Source organism: Balaenoptera musculus, chromosome 20 (genome assembly GCF_009873245.2).
Source record: "Balaenoptera musculus isolate JJ_BM4_2016_0621 chromosome 20, mBalMus1.pri.v3, whole genome shotgun sequence".
NCBI classification, from domain to species: domain Eukaryota; kingdom Metazoa; phylum Chordata; class Mammalia; order Artiodactyla; family Balaenopteridae; genus Balaenoptera; species Balaenoptera musculus.
The window spans coordinates 26,079,444-26,093,721 of record NC_045804.1 but is presented as its reverse complement, the minus strand read 5'-3'; the positions used below and the strand labels follow the sequence as shown (position 1 = coordinate 26,093,721).

General features: G+C 34.3%; 1 protein-coding gene across 1 annotated transcript in view; it reads right to left on the bottom strand.

Annotated features, from left to right (window-relative positions):
• Window positions 1-14,278, bottom strand: part of SKAP1 (src kinase associated phosphoprotein 1) — a 290,911-nt gene that overhangs the window by 198,767 nt on the left and 77,866 nt on the right. The window contains exon 4 of the mRNA XM_036837890.1: window positions 2,176-2,292. Within this exon, the coding sequence (XP_036693785.1) occupies window positions 2,176-2,292 (117 nt within the window). The remainder of the gene's footprint in view (window positions 1-2,175; window positions 2,293-14,278) is intronic.

Genomic DNA, 14,278 nt, shown 5'->3' with positions numbered 1-14,278 from the left:
GGCAATACTACTTACTAGCTATTCGATCTTAGGTAAATTAACTTCCCTAGGTCTGTTTCCTTATCTGTAAATTGAGGATAATTCTAATATCTACCTCTTAGGGCTGTTCTGAGGATTAAATGACGATAAATGCAAAGTACTTAGAACACAAATGCAAGGCATATAGTAAGTGCTCAATAAAGGCTAACTAAAAGTTTTACCTTATTAAGGTACTGAGCTCTTAGGGGAGAGTTCGGGCCATTTCTCTCTCCAGTACAATATGGCCCCAGGCTACTATGTTTTTTTAGTTCTTACATAAATTTTGTGGGAATTCCCTGGCAGTCCAGTGGTTAGAACTCCACACTTTCACTGTCGAGGGCGCAGGTTCGATCCCTGGTCGGGGAACTAAGATCCCACAAGCCATGCGGTACAGCCAAAAAAAAAAATTTTTTTTATTTATAGATTTTGTTTTCTATAACAAATTTTAATTGTTTTCGTGTTTCTTTCCTCAATGTTATTTGTTAATTGATGCCTTTACAGTACTTTTTCTTCTAATTGGATGCTTCACTCTACTGTGTGGGCTGAGAAATCAAAACATTGTAATGGTTAGACATTTGTAAGAAGAGGAATCCCCAGTGAGAGCCTCAGGGGCTTTCCCAGGAGTAAGGTACATAAATGTTAACCTGGGACTCAGGAACATCTATTTTCACTTAGAGGTCTTTCTGGCTTACTTATTGTGTTCTCAGCTGTGTTTGGGAAAGTTGGAAATACCAAATAAGTGACCTAGGCATTAATGAGGTACTATTGTTCTAATTCTGTCAAGCATTAGATTGATCAAAAACAAATGAAAGGTGGATTTTTTTTAAATGTTTTGCACTGTTAATTTTCTATAATTATTAATCAGCTACCAATGTAATTATTAAGCTTTCAATCCAAACAATGTTTTTACCTGAACCAATATACAGATCTCACATTAAGGCCCAATTTCTAAAACTTGGGTATTACTAATTGTGCTAGTACACAAAGCTCAAGCAAAATACACTGTTTCTGTGTGACTGAATCCATAGTTCTCATTTGGTGGTTATCAACTCAATGAAAAGGAGAAAATATGAATCACTGAAAGGGCCAAATGAAATAAGAATTAGTGATAAATTAAAAAGAGAAGGGAAGGTAGGGATTACGAACACTTGGAAAATGCCAAAGTCGGAGGGAAATTTGGAAGAAAAATAAATAGAAACATCACAGACTAATAAAGAAAAATAAGGAATAATTTACCAACTTTACTCCCAATCCCTAAGTGAATAATAAGCTTTCAATTTAATATTCAGTTTAGTAGCATTTCTACCTCCCCCCCCACCCATACTGCAACGGCACAAGAGAGACTTTGATAAGATAACCATGTGTATCAGTGATGATCAACCCTTCTGGTCAAGCGGCCAAATGCCAGAAGAGGCACTGTAAACCCCCCACCCCTGGAATAGCAGAGCCTGAGCCAGAAACTGGCTGCTACCACGCCAAAACTTTTATATTCATGTATCTTAAAAATTCATATATATTTTGCATTCCACTCTGTTACATACCAATGTGTTTCTAATATAATGTTTATAAGGGTTGAATTATTTAACTCTTCCCATTCCCAAATCTTCAAATAAAATTGATGCTCCAGGAAGATTTGCATTATGGTTCTTGTGGCTTTCCCTTCCCCTGAGCAACACCAATATGGTCAGAGGTATGTGAAAGCATGGGTAAAAATAATATCTTATTATAATATGATAAGCTCAAGGGTGTCTCAAATAATCCACAATAAATCAATAATCTAATAATCATTAAATGAAAGCTCTAATTCTCATGAAACTCAGTGAGGCTAAAAAATCTGAAAGAATGGTAAACTGGGCTCTGCAATCTTAAAATGCCCTCTTAGCTTTTCAGCTACAGTTCTTATAGAAAGATCAATAATGATGTCTTCCTGCTCCAATATGGAATTAGTGTTTCCCTAAGTACATTAACTTCAGAACTATTGAATTACCTAGGAGGATCAGCATCATAATGAAACAAATAATTGTTCTTTGTGAACTAGTGTTTACTAATACAGAGAACCTTCTGAAGGCTGCTGGACTGAAAATGACCAAAGGCAAAAACCCCAGGACAAAAAGTATAAAAGTATGGTCATCCTAAAGCCAGAAAGATGACACTCACCCTCATCCTGATAATCTGACAAAAAAGGTGCATCTGATGTGAGAGAAGGGCCATGAGTTCCACTGTGATTATCATCGGAGCTGTCCTGTCCAAGGTAATTTTCAGCTTGGTCTCCCCCTGAGGGACAAAAAAAGAAAAAAGGTCATACTTTTGACATCTTTATAAAAGTCTTTGTAGATTCCTTCTGGTATTCACCAAAAAATATATATATTTTACTTGATGGACGTGGCCACTATCCATTAACACAAGAGAAACATAAATAAATTCAAGAACCAACCTACCTGGATGGGAAATTTTCCATTCGACTAACTAACTAGAACTTGGAAACTGTTAGCTTAAAATGAGGAGAACTTTTGCCACAGAAAGAAACTTCTCCATCACACTTAAAATGAAAACATAGCTATATAAATATCCCATTAATTACAACCTTTACCCTGAATGCCTCTATTTCCAAATGAAATAGAATAAATTACATAAAGGGTTAAACTTCTATACATAATATAATGTAGCAAGGTCAATATTCTTTCCTTCTCTGAAAAATAAGAGAAGTAAAATTAGAGAGAAGCTGGGCTATTCCAATTTAAATCGCTACTTGTTTTGCAATCTTAAGGAAGTTCTCTTTATAATTCTAGTTTACAGCCTATGCAACCAACCTCTTAGGAATTCTAAAAGCCCTATGAAGGTAATATTTGTTCTGTAAAATGGCTTCGATGAAAGGCAATATATATACAATACTGAGTTATGCAATTAAAACAATGCTAATCTCTTTTGGGTGTTTTCAACATACACTGGATTATATTTTGTAGAAGTGGCCCATGCTATTATGATACTTTAAAAGGTTTAGCAGGAAGATGTTAGCTCATTCAGAAACCAGAAGAAAAGGCTCTGCACTGCAAATGGCTTTCCTTAAAATCCCCCAAACAGAGGTACAGTCTGCTGATAAAAGGGCACCAACAGCTGCTTAGTTCATTTCACAAACTTGAAAAGAGGATTTTCAACTGAATTTAATATTATCTCAAATACTAATTTCCAAAGGAAATTGCCAGTGCTAATCTCAGTAAACACTGTAGAGTTTTGGCCCTGGATTTCAACTAGGGAGCCGTGAAACCAAACAACCTACATTGAATCTGTATTGCCTCACTTTAAAGGTTTATTTCCTACAATTAAACTAGAAGGATAGGGAGTATATAAAATGATTAAAAGCGAATCACTGTAGCCTTCTCTTTCCATAAATTAGATGATCATATCTAGACTCTTCTACATACGCTCAATGGTAGGTAGATGTCCATAACTGAGTTGAACACCTGCAGATATAGGACTTTAAAAATAAACCGTGGAGTTTATTGTGGAGAATAAAAGTAAAATTAAAAAAACAAACAACCTCACACAACAGTCACTGGTTGGAGCCAAAAGAAATGCTCTCCTTTACTAGGTTACTTGATCAAGACACAAAGCTTATAGTTCTGCTAAAGTACCACTGTGAAATTTCTATTATAAGCAGAAAAATTCTCAAATACTGAACGGAGGGTTAACATACTCAAATTTCTTTTTTAAACATCTTTATTTGAGTATAATTGCTTCACAATGGTGTGTTAGTTTCTGCTTTATAACAAAGTGAATCAGCCACACATATACATATATCCCCATATCTCCTCCCTCTTGCTTCTCCCTCCCCTGCTCCCTATCCCACTTAACATCACTGCAAATCTACTGAAATTATATTATCAAGACAATCTAAATGGACTGCCTGGCAGGTAACCCGAAAGTGAGCTGTGAGGTTAAAGGAATTTAAAATTTCTGAGCCAAACCAAAATCCATTAAAAAAAAGTAGTAGTTTGGGTTGCCAAGCAAAATTAAACATTTGTAGGATATACTGAGCATTATTTATCAGCTATCACTTTAGACTCAAAGTTTTCTGCATGCTTCAAAAATTTGACAAATTTACTCTTACATATTTTAGCAGTCCAGGCTTTTTTTTTTTTTAAAGCAAATAAGGAGGGGCTTTATTTTGTTTTGTTTTTTTTAAATGAACTTTTAAATTTTGAAATAGCTTTAGATTTATAGTAAGTATTGCAAAGACAGTACAAAGAGTTCCTATATACTGTTCAACCAGTTTCCCCAATGTTAACTTCTTACATAACTAGTGTATACTTGTCAAAACCAAGAAATTAGCATTGGTACATTGCTATTAACTAAACTACAGACTTTACTTGGATTTCACCAGTTTTTCTACTAATGTCCTTTTTCTGTACCAGGATCCAATCCAGTTACATTTAGGGCTTCCAATTTTAAAGTCTTATCCAAAATACCTGCCATCTGATTTACTAACATCAGATGGAAAAGTCACTTCCATGTGATTCCTATGGTATCTAAACATATTACCCAAGGTGGGCTTTTAACAGCTACCTCTGTGCTAAATCCAAGACCATGACTCCGTAAGGTATACAACAAAGGTATCCAACTCAATGCAGCAAAAACAGAGCCTAGGTCAGTACTAAAAATGGTTGCAATGGGGGAAACATTTAAAAATAAGTTTTACATCCAAGTGTAATTAGTTCCCGATGATGGAAATGTTGCTATAAGTGTTTTCAGTGTCTTATCAAGTGGCCCAACTCCCTTGGGCACACACAGAAAAAAAGCCTGTGACACTGTATAAATAGACACTCCTGTGTAATTAAAATGATTACAGCTACTCAAGATGCATGGGTGAAAAATTTTATGGAAGAACCAGCAATTACTGTCGTCATTTTGGATTTGTTGAAGTTTAGAACATCATTTTTCCTTAAAACATAATCGCAAGTGATCTCTGGTTTCATCTACAGCTCTTATAATCGCAGTTCCAAGTGGCCACAACCATAGTCCAGTGGGATCAGACATAAATGATCACAAAATACAGTGACAGACATTTCCACTCAGCAGCTCTACAATTAGGGCTTAGAACTCCATCTGCTCTGAGTGGTTTTCTCACAAGCAAGACCCCTTGCCACTAGAGACACACTTTCCCATTGCAACTTGCTCAGAATCAATATATTTCTATCCAGATATATATCCTAACACACAATATCTCCATTAATCACATCCACTACCTCCAGTCCCTTCCTTTTGTATTTCTAAACAAGAACTGGGGGAACTATATCAAGGGTTCACCTGCTATTAGCTGGTCATTTGCTCCTCTATCCTAAGTGTCATAAGAATTGGGCGCTAGATACACCCCTTAGTATATTCAGTGGCAGATTCTCCATTGAATATCATGCTGAGGGGCCTATAAGGAGGATGATTTCTCTATTGTTCTTTCCTTAGAGTCAAACTCAATTTCATTCATGCTCCATAGAGTGATAAGTTGGGAATTTCTGAGGGTTGGAGCAGAAAGATAAAGCAGCTTTGTGTCAGGTGTAAGGTAATTATTTGCTAGGGTTTCTGTGCTATTTGTTTTTATTCCCTGTGTTTTCATTAACAGCTAATGAGTTTTCTCCCTTAATTCTGAAACAATAGCTTAGCCACTAGAAGTTGGCTTTTTCTGCCATGGATTCAACCAGCTGTTGCTGCTTCATAAACTTTATGGAGAAGTGAATTAAACTGCTAAAAACTTTCATTTCCAAATTCAATTCCAAACAAAACATGGGGGAAAATGAACCATGATGATGTTCCCCTTGTAACTATTTTGACTCACAGCAAACCCATCTGATTCTGAACTTGCAGGTACTATTTAGGGACAAACACAGGCCATAATGATGATTTTACTTAGAAATGAGAAAAAAATGAAAAAAAAGACAGAAAGCAGTTTAAGCATAAAAAATAACATAAGAATAACAAATAGATAAAACATATAAATATATGTTTGCTTATTCAATATGTAAAGGATCAATGTGTTTTTTTATGTTAGTATGAAGTCATCTTTTACTTTTCTACTAATTAATTATAAGCTATATTGTAAACACTTTATTCACATCTGCAACCAACTGTTTATATGGCATGGGTGAAAATTTTCTAGGGTTTGCTATTACTTCACCAAGTTATCTTTGGATAATATAAGGGAATTTAAATTAATGTAAAATTGCCTGCTTTTTTTGTTTTTGTTTTTATTGCTGCCATTAGAAGGGAACACATGACTTTTGACTCTATTTAATATTTAAGAACCCATGAGACACAAAGCTCCTTCTTTAAACTAATAAATCCTAAATAAAATGCTATAAATAAAGGTCCTTGATCCAAATCCAGTTAGTTTTCATGCTTGATAGCATTAACATTGCCAGATTTTCATGGACCAATTTCCTAGTAGTGCAGTTTCCAAAGCTGAACTAAGGTAAGATTAGTAAAACTGCAGCTTATTATTCCTTATTATAACCATTCACCTAAGTTATTGAGTATAACACCAATCTAAGAAATATATTGAGTACATATGTGAAATTTTATTCACATGTAAACACAGTATGGAGCATATTTGTAACACCAAAGCTAAAGTTCTGTCAACACTTCCTTTATAAATTAGATACCATTTTGCACATACTCATGCATTAGAAAATGTATGGTGTTTCCCACAGAACATGTTAGAGGCTTCACTGATTTCTAAATATCCATTTGGATTTGCGTGGTTAGTTCTTGTGATTAATCCATGTATAGTGAAGGTCTCAAATTCTTCTCTGTTCTAGACAGTCTGACTTCTTGCCCATTTTTTTTTTTTTGTCTCCTACACCTAGCCATAACTCAATGTATAAATATTCTTTTTTTTCCCAAGGCCCTGGCAGTGAGTATAATAGTACTGAATGTCATTAAGTCTACAGAACAAATGATGGGCCAGGTAAAGAAAGTTTCCATTTATCATTCTAAAAAGTTGCTCTAACTAGATCTTGAATGTACAAGAAATAAGTTGAGCTTATGACTCAGTTTTTTAGCTTAGGATACTGTTTACTAATTGTATAATCACGCAAAGAGTAACAGACTTCTTAAGAACCTTTAGGGATCTCATTTGCAGAGACAGCACAGTCTAAATGATAAGAAATGAAATCAAATTGATTGGATGCTTAGAGCACAATCACTACAACACCTGTGAATTCAACAACAAAAAGGGCAGCATAGTTTAATAATATTTCCAAAATGAACTACATCTGTCAGTGGTGAGTTGGACAGGAAAATGCCCAGGGGAGCCAATGGAAAAGTTCATTTTTTCTTCCTCCTTAAAAAAAAAAAAAAAAAAAAAAAAAAATCATTTATGATGCAGTTTTTCATTTTGACCAGTAGGGTGGGCTGCAGTGTCTAGCATCACCCTAGTTCCTCAAAAAAGGAAAAAAAAGGTAGCCACTGTGTGAACCCTCTGCTCCTTCCCTTCCCCTCCCCTCCCCGGGAAAATGCTGAGATTTTTAACCCTTCTTAAGTTTCACATAAAGGCATAACTCCTGGACATTAACAAACTGGAAGGCTGACAGCAACAAATATAAGCCAGATAACTGTATATGTGACAACACACACTTCATAAAGCAAATTACAGCCTGTCAGCCATCATTCCGGCTTTACAGTAACACATTCCATTTACCACTGTTATTGTTCAACTGCTACTAAAATGGAACCTGCTGAGTTAGAATATTTTCAATAGTAATATGATTTTGACAGAATTCAAAACATGTAAACCTAGGTATTTGGTAGTATGTAGATAAATACACTGTAAAATGAATGCATTTATCATATGGCAACCAGGCAATCTTAACCTGGAATTATTAGTTCATCATTCTGTTTTCCCCTGTATTCTCAGTGTTTAAGTCTTACTATGAAGCTATTCAACTGAATTTTCAACATGTTTTGACTTACAGGAGAAAGCAGCTATAGTAATAATAAAAATATAATAGTTTACTAAGCTCTTACTGGTTATAGGCTTTAGGTCAAGACCCTTTATGTACTATCTCATTTAATCCTCAAAATAATCCTGTGATATATTATTAATTATATATTATTAACCCAAAGTTTCTGATAAAGAAATTGAGACACAGAGATTAACCAACTTACCCAAAGTCATACAAGTGACCCATAAGTGGCAGTGCCAGGCTTTGACCCCACCTTGTCTGATTGCTAAGCTCTTGTTCTAATCCACTGAGCTGTATAGTCTCCAAATCTGCATGCTTTATAAATGACAATCATTACTCAAAGGCAAAGCATACTGAATGACAGCCAATGACTTGAATTTATGGCATGTGCTATTAATTAGTATTTTTTTATTTCAGTAAGGTAATGAACTATAATCAAAAGTATAAATTATTATAAGTAGTAGGAATACTGTAGTCACATTAGGCATGGAACTAATAGAGAAAGTCAAATGTGGTCAGTGATTTGGTCAAGAAGGAACTGGTCCAATTCATAGGTTCAAATGTACTGTAGTAGCATTGTTGCAGTGATTTTTAAAAAATACCACTTTTTAGCATGAATCTCATGCTAACAAAATTTAACACAACACTTTGGGTTTAGTCAGATCAATATGTTGAATTTTTTTCCAGCACCTTCTGTGTGATTTTATTGGCTCCTGGGTATTTTGATGCTGCTTCATAGAAAGTGAGCCAACATGTTCTGCACCCAAATATAGCTTTGACCTGGCCTAGTTGTAGAATGCATTTCCTTTCTGGCACCATCATGTTTAAGTCTCACAGTAGGAAAATGCTTCAAAAATATGTAATTAGCCAGGAATGTAGCAATTTTATTACTATTGGTTTATCTTTCTCTTCCACTCTTTTTCTTTCTCCCAAATAACAAATTGTAGTAGACCTTAGCACCCACTTCCTGTTCTGATGCATACTAGGATCTATCATATCCCAATCAGTTTACATTACTTCTTCTTGAGAGAAACTATAAGGCCAGTTGGATTCCAATATCTTCTGCTAAAGAAGAATGGGACGACATGATCTACAGGCTACAGGTAGATATAAGAAAAGTTTTTACAAAAGACCAAGAAGTAAAAGTAAAACAACATATAATAAAGAGTGGATTATGGGTAAGATAAGCAGGCCTGAAAATGTGAAACAGCTTTTAACATACTGAAGAAAAAGTTGGTTTTCTTTGTGAGTAATATAGACCTCCAATACCACTAAAGCTGGAATGGTAAAGGGTGACAAGATTTGGCCTCCCCATGCCCCCCCCAATAGGAACTCCTGTTCACGTATGAAAACAACACGTGTGTAATGACAACATCAACCAAAACCTCTCACCATCAACAGTTCTGTTCAATGTTGGTCCCTTTTGGAACAGAAGTTTCACATGGAAAAGTATCTCCTTATATGTAAAATTTATTTTTCCTTCTTTATTGGGGTACCACTAACAAGGAAACTGCACTAATCTTAAGGAAAGTAAGTGGTATCACTTTGTAAGTTTAGGAAAATACCTTTCAGAGATGAACTATGATCAAGAACTTTCTAAGCTGGCAAGTGTGTGTTAAGATTGGTTCTTCCACTCTTTGCCTCACAAGAGTTAGCAGTGATTGGAATCTTTATTTTACACATCATATAAATCCCCTTGTACATAACTTAACAGTTCCTTTACTGTTTTAGTAGGACAGAGCCCGGTAAACAATAACTATTAAACAAGTTTCCAAGAGAAGTATGTGTTGATGGGAAGCACAGTGAAATGCTTTATAACAGAATTGGGCTTAACCATCACCTTTTTTAGCCTCCAAATATCAAACAAATTCACTGGGTTTCAAGTCCAAGGGCTTATTCACAAAGAGTTTTAAGCAGAAACCCCCAAAATTTTGTATTCAAATTAACCAGACATTTCTCTCAATACTTTGTGTCCAAAACATGAAAATTCATTAGAGGTACAACTCTTGAGGTAAATTAATTCTTATGCCAAGATTCTATGTCAGGAACTGTACTCTTTACCTGATTTTCTGTATTGGTCCAGGAATAATTCTATCTAAAAGAAATAGTTTATAAGTTTTTTTCCTCAACAAAAGTTTCCAGCCTAATCAAATAAACTTAAAGCAGTCATTAATTTATCAATTACTTTATTTTCTTTGCCATCTACATAATGACAAGAGTCAGAAGTTCTATGAACTTTTAATTAGCACATATGGAAAAAAGAAAGACTAAGATAGGGCAAAAAAGGTATTCTTTATCATTACCATGGGTATTATATGATGCTATTTTATTATTTATCTTAAAATTCACTTATAAGTGGTAAGTTAACTCAACACACCTATATACTACTGGTTCCCAAACACAAAACAACAGAGAATGCTGCTATTTTATATCATCATCAGGATCTTGCCTATAAATTCATATATAAAAATAAATAAGAAGGAAAAAGCATGAATGGGTATAAACTACCAAATTATGAATATACTGAAAAAAAGCTACCGGGTTAAATCAAGGTTTTTTGGTATGCTTCTTTTTCGTCCCGGTTTTATTGATATGTAATTAATGTATTTTATTAGTTTTAGATGTACAGCATAGTGATTTAATATATGTATATATTGAGAAAAATTTTTTGGATTTTCCATATCCTTTAATGAATTGAAAATATATTAACAGAAAAGACTCCCCCCTCCAAGACTGTAAGTTTAGTCAACATCCATCACCTCACATAGCTACAAGTTTTTTCTTATGATGAGAACTTTTAAGATCTACTCTCTTAGCAACTTTCAAATACACAATACTATCTTGTTAACTACAGTAAGCTTTATTAAATAAAAAAGTTAAGTATGCCCAGAGCAAAAATTTCAAACATTGTAAGAAGGCATGTAATGAAAGCTCATCTTCCCTCCCTTCTCTTGGTTCTTCTCTCCAGGAGCAACCATTGTTATGTTTCTTGGGTATTCTATGAATTTTCTATCTAAATGTAAGAAGTGTCTGTGAGGGTAGTATGTCTTTTTTGTAAACAAATGGTAGCACCTGTCCTGTTCTGTATCCTGCTTTTCCTCCTAATTATTTATCTTGGAGGTTGCTTCATATCAGCACAAATAGATTTATCTCGCTTTTATTTTAACTAACTTTTAGCCAAAAAAAATAATTCATGCACATGGTGAAAATTCAAATAGTACCAAAAGATACAAATAATGAAGATTCTCTCTGTACTCACACTGATACACCCCTCAACAGGACTACCACTGTTAGATTCATGTATATCCTTCCAAAAATAGCCTATACACACAAAAAAAGCAAGCACACGTACATGCATGTGTGCACGTACACATACATGCACAGTACACTGTCCAAGTTGCCCTCTTCATTTAACAATATGCCTTGGAGAGATCTCCATGATACACATATATATTCCTTTAATCTCTATGCAGCACTCCATTAAATGCATGTAACATACTTTATTTAACTAGTCCCCTATTGCTGAACATTTAGGCTGTTTGGAGTCTTTGCTATTCCAAACAATGCTACAAATGAACATCCTTGTGTATAATATATTGTGTAGGGAACACAGAAGGCAGCAGCATCTGATTCAAATGATTTCTTTTACCTGCATGAAAGTCAGTTCTTTTTCTTATGTCTCAAGATCTTATATCCTAGGATAGGACATTTACAAAGGACATAAAAATCTTAGAAAATTTTAATGTTAAAAAGAAAAAAAGTGAGTCCTTTTATTTAAAAAAAAATAACTCTCTTTGACAGTAGTTGCCAAACAGTGCATTAATTTAAAAATGCATCATTGCATTATTCCACTCTTAAAAAAACCCAACCAGTAGATGTATAGGAAGTAAAATATTTGAAAAGGTATCAAAGTCAGTAATTAACTTCAAAAACAATGTGTGTGTATATGTCCACCTTCTACAGATTAATTTGTATAAAATGTAGCAAATAAAGAAAGGGGGAAAAAGGTCCAAAGGAAGTCAAGTCACAAAAGCAGCTGTCAAGATTGTTGATGCTAAAAGTTTGGGCTAAAGCCAAAGGCAGGAGCATTCGTCCTGTGTACACTTCCCCCTGTTAAATCCCCAAAAGACATGGAAAACATTCTGGAAGATTTTTTTTTAAAAAGTAGTATAGGTTAGGATATTCTAGGTTCATAACCAACACTTGTGTTTATAAAATATTAGCATTCCAGGAATAGTGATAGAAAGATACTTAACAGTAAATTACAACTTTTGTAAATTCAGACTTTTTCTTACATTTGCAAACACGTCATAAATTTTGGCTATGTTTCTTTGTGTAAATCCTACTTATGACTGTGCTAAAACCTTTTGGCATGAAGGCAAAGAGTATTTTCATAAATAAAAGAGTAAAATCACTGTACACTCCATTAATTCAAAAACACTTCTCTTCAACTTCAAAGGGAAACCTTTCTATCCTTTTTTTAGTGCTAAGATGGTGTTTCTTTGCTGCTTTAATGGCTTGCTTCTTGTAGTTGTCATAACTACATGCTCCAAGTATGTGATAGTAAGAGACGAGAAGGTGACATCTATGCTTCGATTCAACATGTCTCAGACATTACAGAGCAATAAGCTCATAAATCTAACCTCCGAAGTGCCTACTAATAAAAAGTTTGCACACATCCTTTAAATGCAAAATCTCACAAATATATACATGGTGAGTTAAATGGCCCTACACCAGGATTAAGCTGGAATGGATGAATTTTATGGAAAGATATGTGAAATATATATTACCCAAGTTCCACACATGGATTTACTTGCATAGTCCTACTTTGAAACATAAACATAATACTTGCTACCACTTCAGTAAGTGCCTACCAAGTGGCAAGCACTCCTCATGAGTTCATCATCTCATTAAAATTCATTACAACGCACAATAAGTGCAAAGTAGATATTATTAGCAAGATTTTGTAGATGAGAAGGTTATGTAACTTGTCATAGCTCACAAAGCTTGTTAGTAGAAGAGCTGGGATTTGAATTCAGGTCTGATTTCAAAGCTCATGCTCTTTCCTTCACAAAACATTAAACTTGAAAAAAAAAACTTTTTTTTTTTTAAATTGGGGTATAGTTGCTTTACAATGTTGTGTTAGTTTCTGTTGTCCAGCGAAGTGAATCAGCTATATGTATACATATATCCCCTTTTTTGGGATTTCCTTCCCATTTAGGTCACCACAGAGCATTAAGTAGAGTTCCCTATGCTATACAGCAGGTTCTCATTAGTTATCTATTTTGTACGTATTAGTGTATATATGTCAATTCCAATCTCCCGATTCATCCCACTCCCCCTTTCCCCCCTTGGTGTCCATACGTTTCTTGTCTACGTCTGTGTCTCTACTTCTGCCTTGCAAACAGGTATCATTTTTTTAGATTCCACATAATGTGTTGAAACAAAAACTTAAAAAAAAAACCCTCACTATTCTATGTATTTTGTGTCCAAGATACATAAAGTATCTTATGCATTAATGTACCAGGTTTCATAATAGAAACAAAAGAATGTTACATTTTAAAATTATCTCAACCTAGATTTTTCTTTTATCTTTGCATTATGGTGAATTTAAAAAATGTACAAAAGTAGGAAAAACAGTGCAATAAACCCCCATGTACACATTATCCAGCTTCAACAAGAGTTAATTTATGATCCATTTCATTTCGTCTACACCCCCACCCCATTTATTTCTTCCTCTCCCATATTATTTTGAATAATACGTCAGACATCTATTACTTTATCTTTAAATATCACAGCATACAAACATAAACATAATGCCATTGTCACACCTAAAATATTAGCAGTAGATTCTTAACATAAAATATCCAGTCAGTGTTCAAATTTCTAATTCTCTCATAGATATCATTTTTTATAGTTTGTTTGACTCAGGATGCAAATAAGGTTCACACATTAGTTGATATGCCTTTTCAGTCTCTTTTCATTTATAGTTAATGTGGCTTTATAATAACATTTTCTTTATTCACTTTGCACTATTTGCTTTTGCCAAGCTATAATTTTAGGTATCAATTTACTTTGACACGGGATATAGGCTTGCCATTTCAAAATAAGATTCTTAAGATTCACACAGTGGAAAGTTTTCATATTGAAATATACCAAATATTTTTCTCATAAACGCTTTACACCACCCATGCAGATACTCAAAGAATCTTCAAGCTGGCAAGAAATTTCACTGGCCCATATTTACCATTATCGCAAATGTAATGTGAGTGACCATTGGACAGAAAAAAATACGATTTTGTTATATA